The 18,104-nt window shown below is 39.1% G+C and overlaps 1 protein-coding gene across 1 annotated transcript; it reads left to right on the top strand.

Annotated features, from left to right (window-relative positions):
* The first annotated feature begins 13,749 nt into the window (after positions 1 to 13,749).
* Positions 13,750 to 17,158, top strand: LOC149501663 (uncharacterized). The gene is made up of 2 exons (XM_089732225.1): positions 13,750 to 15,241; positions 16,069 to 17,158. Exons 1-2 carry the CDS (start codon positions 14,956 to 14,958, stop codon positions 16,266 to 16,268), a joined length of 486 nt encoding a protein of 161 aa, XP_089588351.1. The 5' UTR covers positions 13,750 to 14,955; the 3' UTR covers positions 16,269 to 17,158.
* Positions 17,159 to 18,104: the final 946 nt, after the last annotated feature.

The raw sequence follows: 18,104 nt of genomic DNA, 5'->3' as shown, positions 1-18,104 counted from the left end.
AAACTTAAATTAAAAGTATATAGCCGAATACGTTTGAGGTAACATTTAATTTTGAAGTCTCTAATAAGATTTTCTTGGATTACGAATTGGCAATTCTGCCACATGGTGTTCGCGTGTCTTCTTTACACTGCTAACTCTTTTACTTTGTGTTTCTACAAAGTTTGATTGAACCTCTCTTTATTTTGCAAAATTGGCAAAACTTCCACAGTTGGTTTTTCTTTACGAGTTTACCTATTCCTGCGTTGCGAGTGGTGTGTGTTCTGTGAACTCGAGAATGTTCGTTGGTACAATAGCACCTTAGTTAAAAATAAGTAGGGTGTGGTAAGGCCATCCGACTTGTGAGTAGGGTTGCCTCCCGTACTTTATAATAAAGTATTGTACGTTATTTCAGGTAGTTGTACTCTATACTTTAAGTCGACAATAAAGTACACAAAAATACTTTATTCGGCATGAATTGGTTTCTTTGGGATTTTGAAAAAGTTTAGTCATATGATTTTTTTCGTTAAGCGCAATACATCGATTGCTCAATCGATTTCACCACATCACTTATGCACTCGTTTTTTTAACAAATATTTCTGAACGCAAGATAACCTCAACTGTTAACAATGTCACTGTCATTAATTGTCACAATTTCTTGTTTAATTTATTCAATTGTAATAAAAATATCTATTTAAACATAATAATAATAAAAAAAATGAAATTTATTTTAATACTATGTACTTTTTTCCTAGCTCTAATAACCAATGTACTTTATTTGCAAAAAAACAGGTGGCAACCCTACTTGTGAGACACCTGTTATTCTCACTTTGAGCTGCATTGAAGGAGTCTATATTCGGCGGCGTTCATGTCTAGATATCTGCGGGCTTCCATAATCGTCTAGTACTAGGCGGGTGGTGGCTACACGTGTCCAGCATCGTTGCCGTGGCTATGTACCAGTCCTTTCGATACAAACTTAGGAGTTATCGCTAGGAGAAATACCAGCCTTGACTGATTGAATTACGTATGTGTAGGGCAAACATTTAATGCTCAAATTAATTAAATATTGTCCACGTACGCATAAGACTGTGATTGCTGTGTTTTGATATTAAGAGTTGTTTTATGGAAATTATTTTTTTAAAACTATTAGAGAGTTAAGAGGTACAAATAAAGGATAAAGGACATTGTCCATTCGGACACACTCAATGATATTTTAGTTCAAATTATTTTATCCATGTCCTCAAAACATTGATCATCCTATTAATCTCATCATTATTAAAACGACTGGTTGTAGGACCTCTTGTGAGTCCGCACGGGTAGGTATTTTTTTTTAATTTTTTTATTGCCTCTGTAGGCAGACGAGCATACGGTCCACCTGATGGTGAGTGGTTACCGTCGCCCATGGACTTCAGCAATGCCAGGGGAAGAGCCAAGCCGCTGCCTACCACCACCTCGTATCACCACCTCGCCTATTTCTGTCGTGAAGCAGTAATGCGTTTCGGTTTGAGGGGTGGGGCAGCCGTTGTAACTATACTGAGACCTTAGAACTTATATCTCAAGGTGGGTGGCGCATTTACGTTGTAGGTGTCTATGGGCTCCAGTGGACATAACACCAGGTGGACTGTGAGCTCATCCACCCATCTAAGCAATAAAAAAATATAATAATAACAATAAAAATAAGCAGCAATGTATGTATATCTATTCGACTATAAACTTAAAATATTTTCAATGGTAAACTCTTCGTTTTTCACTTCTACCACAAAGTTTGATGCACCGCGGTACAATTCAGGTAAGTTTAAATAAACAAGCGCAATTTTCCCGCGGTTAGTTCCGACCAGTTTGCTTTTATCGGGAAAAGTTTTGACCAAGAAAAATAGTTGGCTTAGAGGATTGTTGAAGACTCACTAAAACGACGAAAGTAGGAACGCAGTCTGGAAACTTATAAAGGAAATCATTAAGCAATGGGAAGTGTTATTAAAATAAAATATCAAGGGGATTTAGTAAATTAGTAAATTAATTAGTAACTATAACTAAAACATACGTCCAAGTCGTCGCGGCCTAAAGAATGAGACGTCCGGTGCATTCGTATCTAGCGATGCACCGGTGTTCGAATCCCGGAGGTGGGTACCAATTTTTCTAATGCAATACGTAGGTACTTAACAAATGTTCATGATTCACTTCCACGGTAAAGGAATGACACTGTGTAATAAAAATCAAACCCGCAAAATCAAGGTAGCACCACCCTGCCTATTTCAGTCGTGATGCAGTAATGCGTTTAGGTTTGAAGGGTGGGGTAGCCGTTGTAACTATACTGAGAGCTTATAACTCATATCTCAAAGTGGGTGGTAACCACTTAACATCAGGTGGATTGTGAACTCGTCCAACCATCAATGCAATAAAAAAATAAAAAAAGACGATAATGTGGTTTTAATTTTCGTGAAATAATACTAGAGTTAATTTAATACTGCATGTCTTCTGCGTGTAGAAATTCCATGGGTTCCTAGTTCAATGAAATATTAAATAGACTTCGTTTGATAAAGTTAAAGTAAAATTAAAAAAAAGGAGATACCCGTAAATCATTTTTTCGTTCTTCTAATGGCTGGTAACCCTGACTACTCTACTGCGGGGTTAAGTTCGATCCACTGGATTCACATTGATTTCGTGTATTACATTTAAATTTTCATTATATATACTTAATATAACTATTGTGAGTTATTGCGCAAGACGTGGGGCATTTAAACTTATAGGTAATTTTGTATTTTATTTGATACTAGCTGACCCGGCAGACATCGCAGTGCCTCGATCAATAAATAAAAGACTTTTGTATAAAATAAACTTAAAACAAACAAAAGGAATTCGTCCGACGGAGGACACATCAAAGGAAAATATAAAATTGTTACTTTTATTTAATTCCGAGCATTTTCATATTTATCTACTTTTTAAACCTTCTCTGGACTTCCACAAATAATTCAAGACCAAAATTAGTTAAATCGGTCCAGCCGTTCTCGAGTTTTAGCGAGGCTAACGAACAGCAATTCATTTTTATATATAGAGATTTGTAACTCGTACTATATAATCAGACAGAGATATTAATCTTAAGCAAGCGATAAGACACAGCAAGCAAAAGGAATGTTAGAAGCATCTTTTTCTTTAGCAAAATCCTAATGGTATATTCTATGTTAGACCGGAAATTTCTATATACGTGTAGTATCGGTATAATCCCAGCAGGTAGACGATATGTAACAAGCATATAACGATGTGTGTAAAGTATTCCTCGCAGTGATCGTAGAATGATAACTCATTTGCCGCCGAGATTACTAACACACGGTAATGGGAAAAACATCCACGAAAATACATTTCCTTCTCCGGATCATTCACTTATCGTGCTCGGAAACGTATCCTTGGATATTATTTTCATAGTCGACTACGCGTAATAATAACGCAATTTGTGTAAGTTTTTTTTTTTTTTCTTTCATTGCAAATCTTTCTTTTATTAACAAACATCTCATATTGTATGAGAAATAAATTTCTTTTAAGAAAAGATTGACTGTATTGTCTTCATGGTATTTATTTATGTATTACTAGTGGTAGGACGTCTTGTGAGTCCGCACGGGTAGGTACTACCATCCTGCCTATTTCAGCCGTGAAGCAGTAATGCGTTTCGGTTTAAAGGGTGGGGCAGCTGTTGTAACTATACTAAGACCTTAGAACTCATATCTCAAGGTGGGCGGCGGCATTTACGTTTGTAGAGGTCTATGGGCTCCGGTAAACCCTTAACACCAGGTGGGCTGTGAGATCGTCCACCCATGTAACAAAAAAAAGTCAGTGAACGAGTTCACGGCTCATCTGGTGCTAAGTGATTGTCGGAAAACATCAAACGTCAACATTGCTTTAAGACACGAGATTGTAACCTCAACTGTATGTAATGGCACACTTCTAAAAGGGAAGCATGATGGCATTGCGGTAAATATAGTACAGGACTGTGATACCTACCGATGCACGCTCACAATTAATTTTACTGATAAGTTCTTATTATCTTATAGGAAGCTGGTACCTATCTGCAGGGTTTGGTCGCATCGTTTGGTAGTGTAGTAACTAAGATGAGGGACTACAATCCCGTTAGAATGTCTATTGGATCTTGTATCCATTTAACATCAGGTGGGCTGTGAGCTCCAGAGTACCAACCTAACTAATATAATAAGAAAAAAACAAGAATTTGAAACAGCTTACACCTTTAATAACATAGTGCAGAGACTGTTTAAGAATAAAAGTAAGTTTTTTTTCCCTGCCAATGCTGATAGCCTTGAGAGGCTATTTCGACTTCTCTTTGACGAGTAGGTGAGCTCACGGGGTTCAAACCGGGAGTGTTGCTAACACTAGCCCTAGCAAGAGAAGTGCTTCGCAGAATCTACCACCGGATCGGAAGCGCGATCCACTGAGAAGATCCGGCGAGAAACTCAGTTGGCTGTGTCTATAGTTTAATTTACTTTTCGAGCCCTTCGTCGCAAGCGAAGGGTTCGACGAGGACGGTGACCGGTAAAAGTATATTTATTTTCCTACCTAAACCTTGAGAGGCTATTTCAGCGTAACCTCAACTAGTAGGTGAGCTCCCAGGGCTCAAACCTGACGACGTTGCTAACACGAACCCTAGCATTAGCCGTCCTACGCAGAATCTACCACCGAATAGAAGTAAGTAATGTAACGATGTCGTATGAGATTTTTATCTCGAAACTCAATATTTATATTCAGGACGTAAAACGGATAGATCCTGAAACCGCAGTTTGTCTCGGAACAACTATTATTTATCGTACACATCGAGTGACGTGGGTCGCAGAAGGACACAATATAAATCAAGTATTTCCGTTCGAAGGCTTTGCGGACGTGCCGATGTGTCGCAGCGCCGGAATTTAAATGTTACTCCATGTGCGGATTGATACGGTTTCTTTTATATGAAACTAGTGAAACACGGTCACGTTCCGCTCCGACTCTTATTACAAACTAGCGGCCCGCTCAGGTTCCGCTCGGGTCTTTAATAAAAATTTCAACGATATTTGACGTTGTTTTATTTTTTATAATAAAAAAACACTTATTGTGGCATAACTATAATAGTGAAACATAATATGCTGTTGCGACACTTTTTATAAATAATAAATGTCTAACTACAAAGTCGTTCTCCTTCGAGGCGGCGTGTGTACTGGCTGGGACGCCGCCTTGGGTCCTGGAGGCGGAGGCGCTCGCCGCTGACTATCAGTGGCGGGCTGACCTTCGTGCCCGGGGCATGGCACGTCCCAGCCCCAGTGTGGTCAGAGCGCGGAGGGCCCAATCTCGGCGGTCCGTGCTGGAGTCATGGTCCAGACGGCTGGCCGATCCTTCGGCTGGTCGTAGGACCGTCGAGGCGATTCGCCCGGTTCTTGTGAACTGGGTGAATCGTGACAGAGGACGCCTCACTTTCCGGCTCACGCAGGTGCTCACTGGGCATGGTTGCTTCGGTGAGTTCCTGCACCGGATCGGAGCCGAGCCGACGGCAGAGTGCCACCATTGTGGTTGCGACTTGGACACGGCGGAGCACACGCTCGTCGCCTGCCCCGCATGGGAGGGGTGGCGCCGTGTCCTCGTCGCAAAAATAGGAAACGACTTGTCGTTGCCGAGTGTTGTGGCATCGATGCTCGGTGACGACGAGTCGTGGAAGGCGATGCTCGACTTCTGCGAGTGCACCATCTCGCAGAAGGAGGCGGCGGGGCGCGTGAGAGACGCACAGGCCCGCCGCCGTCGAGCGGGGGCCAGGGAGGCGGATCTCGCCCAAGCCCTGGCCCTCTAAGTGTTTCGGGTCTCCCTCACATGTCGGCCTGGGGACCGGCGAAGGGGGCCTAAGAAGACGACGTGCAAGCTGCTCTGCACGCGTTTTATGCATGAGCATCCGGGTGATGGAAGGCCGGCTATCCTCAACCCACGCTGGTTCTGACCCAGCGGGGTATTCCGTAGGATAGACCATTCTAACCGGTGCCATCTAGGCGGGCTTCGGATAGCCTGCCGACCGAGAGGGCTGGTGGTCGTGGCGCCGACGACCGCCAGTCCGGCGTCCCGAGGGGGAGGGTGATGGGAGAGATGTGCTCCGCACTAAACGCTTCACTTTCCCCCCCTTGCCTTTTCATGAGTTTTGTCTCATGCGAGGTTTGGACGTTGGTTGTTGAGAGACAGGAGGTTTTAGTCGGTTCGACTCCGACATGCCCCGCCCTCCATCCCCAGTGAAGGGCGGAAGTCCGGCGATTTCCTCCTGACAAAAAAAAAAAAAAAAAAAAAAAAAAAAAAAAAAAAAAAAAAAAAAAAAAAAAAAAAACTACAAAGTCGTAGTCCATTTTTTTATTCTATCATCAATCGTTTTCACAGGGCACGCGATGTAAAGAATATTTTAAGTAATTTTTTTACACCTTGCGTTACATTATTGGAGTTTTACTAAGGATCTCTAATTTTTTCAAAAAAGATTATAGCCTATGTCACTCGGGAATAGTGTAGGTTCCAAACAGTGAAAGAATTTTTCAAATCGGCTCAGTAGTTTCGGAGCCTATTCAATACGAACAAACAAACAAATCTTTCCTCTTTATAATATTAGTATAGATAATACACGTAATAATAACATTGTATTTTACAAATATCGATTTCTTAATTCGATTTCTTGCGGTGTCGCAAGTATAACATGATGGCACTTACCTTAACGGGCTTACCAAACATCCTAACACCATTAAAATACATTTTAAAGCGATATTATGTTATTGCTTTTAGCTATTGGAAGCCACAGAAGCCACTACCTGACTTCCTACCGCATCGCACTAAGTCATCGAAGACTCGGGAACTACTGGTCCGTTAAAAAAGTAGGATGGTAGCACGAATCAGTGCAGGCGCGTAACATTATTTACTTTTCAGTCTTAAAACAGAATTAGGGGGATGATTGGACGAAATAGCTTCGTACCAAATTACATATTGCGAACGGACAATGAGGAAGTAAGTTGAAGAGGCCAGGGCTCGCATCTGCTCGAGTCCACGCCTTCAAAATTTGCGTTTTAGTAAGCAGTATGCAGTGTTTATAAATTAAGAAGAGTTTTGAGATGAGGAACAAGAAGATAAGGGGCAAAGGTTAAGACATAAAAGTTAAAGTGCTCTCTTTAATAGCCGTAATTTTAAATGTTAAGGACACGAGACGTAGCGAAACATTTGAACGTGTCTATACTGTAGTATAGAAATCATTTAAAAAATACCTTTAAAGGCTATACCTAACTATACTGAGACCTTAGAACTTATATCTCAAGATGGGTGGCACATTTACGTTGTAGATGTCTATGGGCTCCAGTAACCACTTAACACCAGGTGGGCTGTGAGCTCGTCCACCCATCTAAGCAATAATAAAAAGGCTCATTTGGAACATAGTCCACAGTTCTAAAACAAGTTTTATTCTATCAAATAACGTGAAATAGTTGTATCGTTTTCCAATATGGTATCTGTCTATTATGACGACTATCGTCCGTTCTTGGTAGGAAACCAATATGTTACCAGTTCAATTGTACGGAAATAAGTGGTCAGATGTCTCCCCGTTTCATTTTCAGATAAAAATCCACTTATTTTATGGGAGGCATTATTTTTATTGTTTTGGCTTTTGGATATTTTTTATAATGATAACTTTAACAAGTACGTACGTACGACTTTTAGTGGGTATTATGGAGCGGATTGCGTTCCAGAACACAACCATTTAGAGGTTTTTTTTTTGTAGTATTAATCGGAAATTGAGGTTACAAAGGCAGGTTTACATTAGTAAGTAAACTTATCCTAGCTATAAAACTATTCATAGCATTTTCCTTGATGGCGCTTGGTTACTTAATTTGAATTTTAAAAAAAATATATGAGCGATACATCGGCGCAAGAACGAATAGACATATTATTTAAATGTTAAGTTAATGTTACTCAGTCAGTTAACATAAAATTTCTTCAAAGTTATTCGAAATGAACTATTTTTAAATTATAAATATCGCTTAGGATTAAATTTCACTTTAAGAATAGATTTGAATTTTTGATAAGTTTTATTAGTTAATTAAATTGAATTAGAGTGTGTTGTGACTTTGAATTATTATTTTTCCAATAACAATATTTATTTATATATTATGGAAATGCGTTATTTCCGCCTTTTTTTTTTGTTAGAGCTGACCATTACAAAGTAATGACGCGTCACAATTTATAATTATCTTCAATGTAGTGTTAAATATGCTGAATATCGCTTAGTACCATTTTTAAATCGAAAACTATTAAAGAAGAGCTGCAAATAAGATTTAAATTATTATTTCCAACAACGGCTAGTATAAAGTTGGTTTCACAATCGAGAATAGCTGGCAGATTGTCCAACGGCGGTCGCAAAAGTTTCGTTATTATGACGGACAAAAATAGTTGAGCAAACTTCTCGACTTGAGGCGCTTGTTATTGCCATAGTTTAGCCAATATTTTTGTACTGAATTGACGAAAAGTTCTTGTATCGAATTGGCGACATATTAGAGGTGTTATTGTTATGATTTAGAGATTAATTGGGATGCTATTTGGACTTTGACTGTATTAGCATAAAGATATCTAACTAGTTTTTTACTGGTAATAGGCCTCTTGTGAGTCCGCACGGGTAGGTACCACCACCCTGCCTATTTCTGCCGTAAAGCAGTAATGCGTTTCGGTTTGACGGGTGGGCCAGCCGTTGTAACTATACTGAGATCTTAGAACTCATATCTCAAGGTGGGTGGCGGCATTTACGTTGTAGATGTCTATGGGCTCCGGTAACCACTTAACATCTGGTGGGCCGTGAGCTGGTTCACCCATCTAAATAATAAATAAAAATATATATCATTGTCGAAAAAAATAAATAATAAAAGAAATATATTCAAAACAGGGATATTATCTATTTATGTTTTTGAAATTTAAATCGGTACACATTATTTTGAGGATCACCATTGATTACTGGCATCATCAATGACACTGGCAAGTCAGAACCCCTAATTACAACTGAGGACTCGTTTTTTACCTACCAAATGAACTTTATTTGATTATACATTCTACTGTTAAGACGTTGCATTAAGACAATACAATGAAATTTTCTGACAGGAAATAATGAAAAAAAACTTTATTTTTTTTTTTTTTTTTTTTTTATTGCCTTTGTAGGCAGACGGGCATACGGCCCACCTGATGGTGAGTGGTTACCGTCGCCCATGGACTTCAGCAATGCCAGGGGCAGAGCCAAGCCGCTGCCTACCGCTTAATACTCTCCACAAGCCTCGTTTGAAGAAGGACATGTCATAGCGCTCGGGAAACACCGTGGAGGGGAGCTCATTCCATAGCCGGATGGTACGTGGCAAAAAAGATCTCTGGAAACGCACTGTGGATGACCGCAGTGGCTCCAGGTAGTATGGATGAACTCTACTCCGGTGGCGGGCGGTGCGATGGTAAAAACGAGATGCTGGTATCATCTCGAACAATTCCTCAGAGCACTCCCCATGGAACATACGGTACAAAATACGGAGGGAACCGAAGTCCCTCCGCAGACCCAGAGGCTCCAATATTGATCCAAACTTGCAATATTGATACTGAACAAGCTTAAAACAAAGACTCGATCTCTCGCATTTCTTGTACTAGATAAGAATACAAGCCAATGGAACCTGGATTAATTTTTCATTGAGCTAATCTTGAGACGATTATTGGTTCCCATAATGAAGTCCACGCATATCTGTGCAGCACAAAGCCTGTCACGGCCAGGGATTGGATCCTTCGAACAGGTACGCGAATTAATCCGATGCAATTTTATCTAGTCGACCCCCCAATGGGCGTTCTATAATGACGTCAATCCATTCAGCCTAAATTGTTAAATTAAATGTAAATAAAATTATTGTGCAGTTAACTATTTTCTTATAACAGAAATATAATTTATTTAAGATTTTCGATGTAATTTATTTAAGATAAACGAAAAAAAAATTTTTGTTTTATCAATTGTTATTTCTGTATACAAATATTGGAGGCCATAAAAGCTTAATTTAATAAGTTTGAAATATTTTAGCAATGCCTCAGCGATGAACAATTATAATTATCGTCGACCGTATATCACACAAAAAATTAGTACTATCACATGATGTTGCTACACTAAAACTCTATAAACATTATTCAAATATAACTATAAGATTATTCAATGAATACCACTAAAAATAGGCTAAAATATGTTTATGCTGACTACATACATTTTCATTATTTTACTAAAAACTCAATACACAAATAGCATGGCATCTTGATCATTTTGAACTATTAATATACCTCAGTACTTCACTCTCAGTCCATATGTATCCGTAATACATTATAATATATATATTTTTTTAGGGATTTTATGACCTGGTAACTAAGACCTTTAAGTCATGTCTTATTGTAATTCATATTGTATGTAAATGTAACCTCTATACGATTAATCTTAAAAGAGGTTAATATGTCATAAAGATGACATAAATAGAATTTCGAATATTGAAACATAAAAAACTTTAGAAGGAACATTAGAAATATAAAAGCATTTTTGAGATATTAAAATATAAAAAGATATAAAAATAGTAGTGAAGCAATTGCTTTAAATGTTGTTTCTCTTTATAATAGCTACACAATTTGTGCTATAGTTTTACTAAGCTAAACTGTATTTTGATATAAATAAAATAATACATTATATGTTTAATAAAAACTAAGGTGCTGCGAAACAAATTAATAATTTTCTTAAATAATAAATCTCGCTGCTACTATTATGGAGCGAACGGCCCTTACATTTAATTGGTCGAGAACAGTATAACAGGGATTGGCGTTGTCCTTTTGTGACGCGACGTGGCCTCGCAAGGGGCTGTTTTCATACTAATTGAAATTCAAAATATTTAATGCTCTATTTGGCAAGTTAATGGAATGGAGGTGTGATGTCACGGGTTAATTACCTTACTGTGGGTGTTAGCATATTTTGTTTTCGCCTCATCCTCTCCTAAAGGCTACTTCAGACTATTTTCCATAGTATCAATATTCTTAATAAAGTGACTGACACATATCGTCTTTTCGCATTAAAAGTGTAAAATTTCCAAAAACATTCGAAATTGAGTTAATATGCGGAATTTATTTTATTTATTTATTACACTTCATGTAAAACTAACATTGGCGGACTTAATGCCTAAAGAATTCTCTACCAGTCAATCCTTTGGTATCGCCAGTATTTTTCTCATAAATACTGTCAAAAGAGCGTAGTTTAGTTTTAATTTTTGTTTTTTTAGTTTACCTACCTTAGTTTTGAATACTATTAACAAAATTAATACATAATTTTATCTTACTTTAAAAGACAGATAATAATGTAACTGGTAAAAAATAAAAAATAAATGTTGCAAAGATTATTAATATTAAAAATATCACATGTTAAACCTTTATAACACTCTCCTGTAAAATTAGTACGTTTTGAGATTATACAGTTTTAATGCGAGAATCGATGCGAGAAGACGATATATCGGCCAATTTTAAGTTGCCGAGATATAGGCTTTTAGGAGTTATCGGAAGTGAGATAATTAAATAACACAACTGGTTAATCGGAGCGTTTATTCGCGACTGAACTTAAAAAGGAAAAGCAACGGAGCTTTTTACATAACAAACTGTGTCCCTACAGGTTTAAATACCCGACGATACCTGTCAAAAATTATTGGTTACCGGAAAAAAAAGTAGAAAGAGGACCAGAAAAAGAAGTCTGATTTCGACAAGATGCTATGTGGATGTTATGCTCAGGACATTCTGATCGCTGAGGGCCATGACCCTTTAATTGAGAATCGAGGATAGAAATCTCTTAACCCTTTTCTCTATAGAAACGGATTCTTAGTTCTTAGTAATGGTGGTAAGGAATGTAATGAAGACAAACGCAATTGTGGCGTCTTCTGCAACAGAGCAGCTCTGCAAATATTTTAGTATTTTATTTGTTTTTTTGAAGTTATACTTCTTTAGGCGCGTTATGAAAAATTGATGAGAGTGAAATTTTAAGATGCGCGCGCACCGTGACACAAAATTAACAGAAATGAAGTTGCCCACAAGTGCTCCAATACAATTGAGGTGGATAGTTAACCTGTATGTATTATTTAGTAATATAAATGAAAAAAATATTCTGTAATATAATTCATACTAAATATTATTAAATTATTAACGTTAAATATTTATTATTAATTATTTAATATTTAAAAAAAAAGAAATAAATTTAATAAAAATATAGTATAACTTCGTACGCGCGTACATAAGTACACGCACCCTTTTTTTATTGCTTGCGAAGGTTGACGATGTTTTAAAGTTTGAAGCTTTGCCAGACAGTGATTGCTCGCACGGAGACGACGATTTCTGTTGGGTTCGGCCAACTATATTATAGTAGGTATGTGTGATCGTACATTTGTTTGTTGTGAATTAAAAAAAACGTATAAAAATATATATGTATGCATACTATCTCTTTATTGCTTTGATGTGTGGACGAGCTCACAGCTCACTGGTGTTAAGTGGTTACTGGAGCCCATCGACATCTACAACGTAAATGCGCTACCCGCCTTGAGATATAAGCTCTAGTCTCAAGTATAGTCACAACGGCTGCCCCACCCTTCAAACCGAAACGCATTACTGCTTTACGGCATCACTATCTATAAATTATACTATCTATTAACATCATAGAATCACATTTTCTAATCAAACGTCAGACAACAAAAATGTGTTTAAATAGTTATTTTTGTTTGTCGTGTATGTTCTTGTGATTCCGTTTTTTTTTGTATAAGATGTTTAAACGTAAACATGAAATAGCAACCCAGAAACTAATCTTTCAAAATAATTAATAAGCCATATTACACGTCATTATTATCAAACGTAAAGTAGGAATAGTAATATTATTGACAAGTGGCTCGCTCCGGCTCCGCTCGGGTCATTAACAAAAATTTTAACGATATTTGACGTTGTTTTATTTTTTAAAATAAAAGAACACTTATTGTGGGATCGCTATAATAGTTAGACATATGCTGTCCCGACACTTTTTTTAAATTTTTTTCTATCGTCATTAGTTTTCGCAAGGCACACGATGTAAAGAATATTTTAGGTAATTATTTACACCTTGGGTTATATTATTTGAGTTTTAGTAAGGATCCTTAATTTTTTTCAAAAAAGATTATAGCTTATGTCACTCGGGAATAGTGTAGTTTCCAAACAGTGAAATAATTTTTCAAATCGGTTCAGTAGTTTCAGAGCCTATTCAATACAATCAAACAAACAAATCTTTCCTCTTTATAATATTAGTATAGATAATACCGATTGTTTAGATTTAATTATTCGTTCACCTAAAAGTAATCCTTGAGTAATATTTTACTAGCCTTTCAGATCTAGTTATCGCTGTACCTCGATTCGTAAAATCAAGGTATCCCATCTTCCAGGTCAGTGCATAGAAACTGAGCTGTTTTATTGGAAAACAAGGGTCGTATCGGTTCATTCGTGCCCAACTCACGAACTCACTTTATTAAGAAAACACAACCCCATCCTTTGACTTCCGCCAGGCGTTTTTAATGCATATCTAGAAGAGAATTATTGATAACCGCATCTGATCCGGGAAATAGATTTGCTTTGAATCGGCTGTTTTCGATGTTACGTATTCTTGTTCGAATGTGTTCAATGAATATCAATTGAGTGAATTTTATGTGGCGGCTATGTTTTACAGTAGCTTTGTGTTTATGTTCTTTAAATATGTATATGACGGCGTTAACGATATTTATGTTATATAGCACGTGCAATAGGAGTGACTCACACAAGCCAGGTGCGCCGGCCGTGTCGTTCCACTCGTAAACAACAGCTGCAACAGAAGTGACTCATAAGCCAGCTGCGCCGGCTAGTATAAAAAGGCGGAACGTGCCTTGAAATGAACATTCGTTCGACTGCGTTTGCCCGGTGCACTTACTATATCGTTGTTACGTTGTGTGATTCTGTGACTGTTGTACGTACTGGTTAAAGTTGGACAAGTGTTAAAGTGAATTGTCAAGTTAACATATTGTTGATTAAATCAGAAACCAAAGGTGACTTCGTTTTACTTGGTGTTCAACAAGATAATATCTACCCTCAAGCCAACATCAGAAGTGAGATCAGGACTCTACTCTCACTGGCGTGACGTGTTTGAACATGTTCGAAGTACAGCAAAAAAAACATGATGCAGATCAGAATACTAGTAGTGGTACGCCACAAGAGCGTGAATGCAGCATACGTAAGTCGTGTAATAACGTCTCTGTTACCTCGATGGAAGATCTGAGCCACGAAGAAATCGTCACATCTTACGTTTTGGCTCATGTTGCCCAGTTTGACTGTCGACTTCATCACATGGCATTTACTAACGGAAATACAACACGTAACAAGCTATTGCAAGAAATTAAGGCAAGTGCAAATCTCAAGTGAAACTTCGATCGCAATAATGGATCTGTCATGACGAGTGGGTAGTTCCGACACGAATCGTTTTTAAGCCAATGACTACTGCTAGAGTTACATGGCACTAGTACAGTAAACCAGGACATGAGACTGTGAATTGTCGTTGAAATTTTAGAATCTACTCGATTCAATACCAATAACACTACACGTTCGATGACTTCGGGCTCCAGCAAGCAAGCAAACAAGAAAGCAAGCAAGTTTCCGTGGGGAAGAAAAATTGACACATCTGAAGTCGTCGTGACCTGTAAGATAAGAAATCCGGTGCGTTCGTGTCTGGCGATGCGGCGGTGTTCGGGTTCCGCTGGCGGATGCAGGTTTTTCCGGTGAAGTGCGTGCTTGTGCGTGCTTGACATGTGTTCGCGGTTGGCTTCCTCAGTGTGGGAGTAACATCGTGTAAGAGAGGTGGAACCCGTAAAATTGTAGTTTGCGTGGTGGCTGGTAAGATTTGTTGCGGTAAGAAGTTTGCATGGTGGTAAAATGTCTTGTGAGTCTGCACAGGTAGCCGAAGGTGAGACTTCCGCGGTCGCGGCCCACCCAGTCCGCGAGAACCGGGCAGATCGCCTCGACGGTACGGAGGCCGGCCGACGGGTCCGCCAAACGACGAGACCACGCCTCCAGCACGGACTGCCGATATTGGAGCCCCCGCGCTCCGGCTGCACTTGCGCTAGGGCGCGCCGCCTCGTAGGAGACTGTGAGGTATCATTGAATAACTCTGACTGCGATCGCGCGCTGCCGGCGTCGCAGCGCGGCGACGTTCTCGTGGGTAAGGACGTGGCACCAGACGGGTGCTCCGTATAGTGCCATCGACCGCACGGGTACCATCACCTGCCTATTTCTGCCGTGAAGCAGTGGTGTATTTCGGTTTGAAGGGTGGGGCAGCGGTTGTAACTATACTGAGACCTTAGAACTTCTATCTCAAGGTGTGTGGTGCGTTTACGCTGTGGATGTCTATGGTAACCACTTAACACAAGGTGGGCTGTGAGCTCGTCCACACATTAATACGAAGAGCATAATCAAACGAAATTAGATACGAAGTTTAAAGGGCCGTTTAAAGTAGTTGAAGTATTGGATGGTGTCGATTTAATTTTGACTCTCACACATTCGCTTAAGGCTCGAGCTGCTACTTGCCTCGCAAAAATACAGCCTGGTAAGATATCCTGGCCTACTATTAAAGAGATGCTGACAAAATTATCTAATGATGCAAGACCACTTTGACCTGGTTATTAAATTTGAAATGGAAAGCAAAAAGGGACCAGCTGAAGCCGGTATCCGGCTATGGCAACTTATAAAGAAGATTCCCGACGCTAATGTGCCAGAACAAATAGCCACCGGATTTGTTATATCAATACTGTCGCAGTGTGATGAAAGAATCCGTCGGGAATTGAACTCTGTCGTTATTACCACAAAAAATCGTCTATTTCACACATTACGTGGCTTTACCCTCAAAAGAAAAAACGAAGATCCTGATAAAGAACCAAAACGCTCTCGAAGTTTTTTTCCGTGGAAGCTGCCATTTCTGCGGAAAACCTGGGCATCGTGCCGAAGGGTGTTGCGACAGATACTGCTCTCAAACCTTTTTCGATATTCCAGCAAAACCTGAACAACCTCCTCATCCGTGGGCGCCCGGCTCTCGCCTGCAAGTCAGCTGTTACGTGTGCGGTGATGCGAGTCATGTAGCTTCTGGGTGTTCCATGCGCTACAAGAAGAAAAACGACACTGCTCCAGGTGCTGTGGCAGGTGCAACCAGAGACGTCAACGTGTGTTCCAGAGCTTCAGTGTGTTACAGATAAGTGGTTTTGGCTTCCCCTTTATGTTCCATTCAGGGTCAGAATGTAGTCTTATAAAACAAAGTCATAGTAATTTATTCAATGGTAAGCGGTTTCATGAACAAGTCACTCTTTGATCTGAAAGTAACTTAGACCAATCATGATGGCAAGAGCACTTAGGGGATATTCAACTCGCCCTTAATAGTGCACGTTGTCGAGTAACAGGGTTTACTCCAATAGAATAGACGTTTGCCGTTCAGGGTAGTTCACTTGAAATATCTTAAAGTTTCAACAGAGTGATAATCCCTCTAGATTAGATCTTGATTTAGCACGGTCGAAGACCGGCGAAAACATAAAAAAAAGGGCACAAACAGAAGCTTGGTTTAGTCGAGGCAAAGCTAAAGTCAAACTCTTTTCCGCTGGGGATTTTGTTTTCGTAAGTTGACCAAAAATGTAAAGGTCCCTTCAACATTACTGCAGTTTTGGAAAACGATAGGTATAAATTGAGACATGTAAATAGTTCTAATAGAGTGTACAAATTTCCCCATGAAAACTTACGTGAAATACCTCGAGGCCCGTCAGGCCTACTAGAAATTTCTGAAAATTATAGTGACGATGACGTGACGGCGTACACAGATGGGTTAATTAATCTTGTTCATGAAACTGATCTTAATGATGACGACTCTATCACTGACAATAGAAGCGACATTTTTATCCGCAAATAGCGATACTATATCTGTGGGTGGTGATACAATGTCTGTTAGGTCAGGCACCTCGGGTGCAGGTGTTGGAAATGTAGAAAACGATGGTCGGTCTCGCACTATTTCTGAAGAAAATTCCGTATAAATGTTCTGGTTTAAGAAATGTTTTAACAAACGCTACCGGACACGCAGATTAAAAAAAAAAAAAAGAAAGAGAATTGTATGTGGCTAGAGAGATGTTAATCCGGACTAGCAAAAAAAAAAAGAGAAAAAAAAGAAAAAAGAAAAAAATAATGTGTGAAGTCATTGAAGGGTCTGTCCGGTCCAATGGCTTGGCTATAGGGATTTTCATCCAGATTAGCCACAACAATTAGCTACAGGGATTGCGATTCGGTCTAGCATTATCCGGTCCAGTTCGAAAAACTGAAGGGATAACAATTCCGGTCTAAGTTAAAAGGGACATACTTACATACCTGAAGAGTTTTAAATGAACTGGCCCAGGTATGTAAGCAGTCTGAAGGTTATTTATAGCCAGTATAGGATTTTCTGAAGAATTATGCGAACCGAACCGTACTAGATTGTTAATATCACAGACCACGTTTTAAGTTGCATCCGTTAATGTCAGGATGAACGAACACGTTTGTTGTTCACAGACATACCATAAGAATGCGCGCACGAGGACGAGCGCACGTCAGTATGGCCGTGACGGCGTTAACGATATTTATGTTATATAGCACGTGCAATAGGAGTGACTCACACAAGCCAGGTGCGCCGGCCGTGTCGTTCCACTCGTAAACAACAGCTGCAACAGAAGTGACTCATAAGCCAGCTGCGCCGGCTAGTATAAAAAGGCGGAACGTGCCTTGAAATGAACATTCGTTCGACTGCGTTTGCCTGGTGCACTTACTATATCGTTGTTACGTTGTGTGATTCTGTGACTGTTGTACGTACTGGTTAAAGTTGGACAAGTGTTAAAGTGAATTGTCAAGTTAACATATTGTTGATTAAATCAGAAACCAAAGGTGACTTCGTTTTACTTGGTGTTCAACAAGATAATATCTACCCTCAAGCCAACATATATATTATATATAAAGTTTTTTTTTTTTTTTTTTTCATTTAATGATCTCTGTTTTCTTTTTTGTTTTATAACAATACTTGC

This window comes from Bombyx mandarina, chromosome 13, assembly GCF_030267445.1.
Source record: "Bombyx mandarina strain Sakado chromosome 13, ASM3026744v2".
Taxonomy (NCBI): domain Eukaryota; kingdom Metazoa; phylum Arthropoda; class Insecta; order Lepidoptera; family Bombycidae; genus Bombyx; species Bombyx mandarina.
The sequence above is the reverse complement of the archived record's forward strand: the minus strand, read 5'-3'. Positions and strand labels throughout refer to the sequence as shown.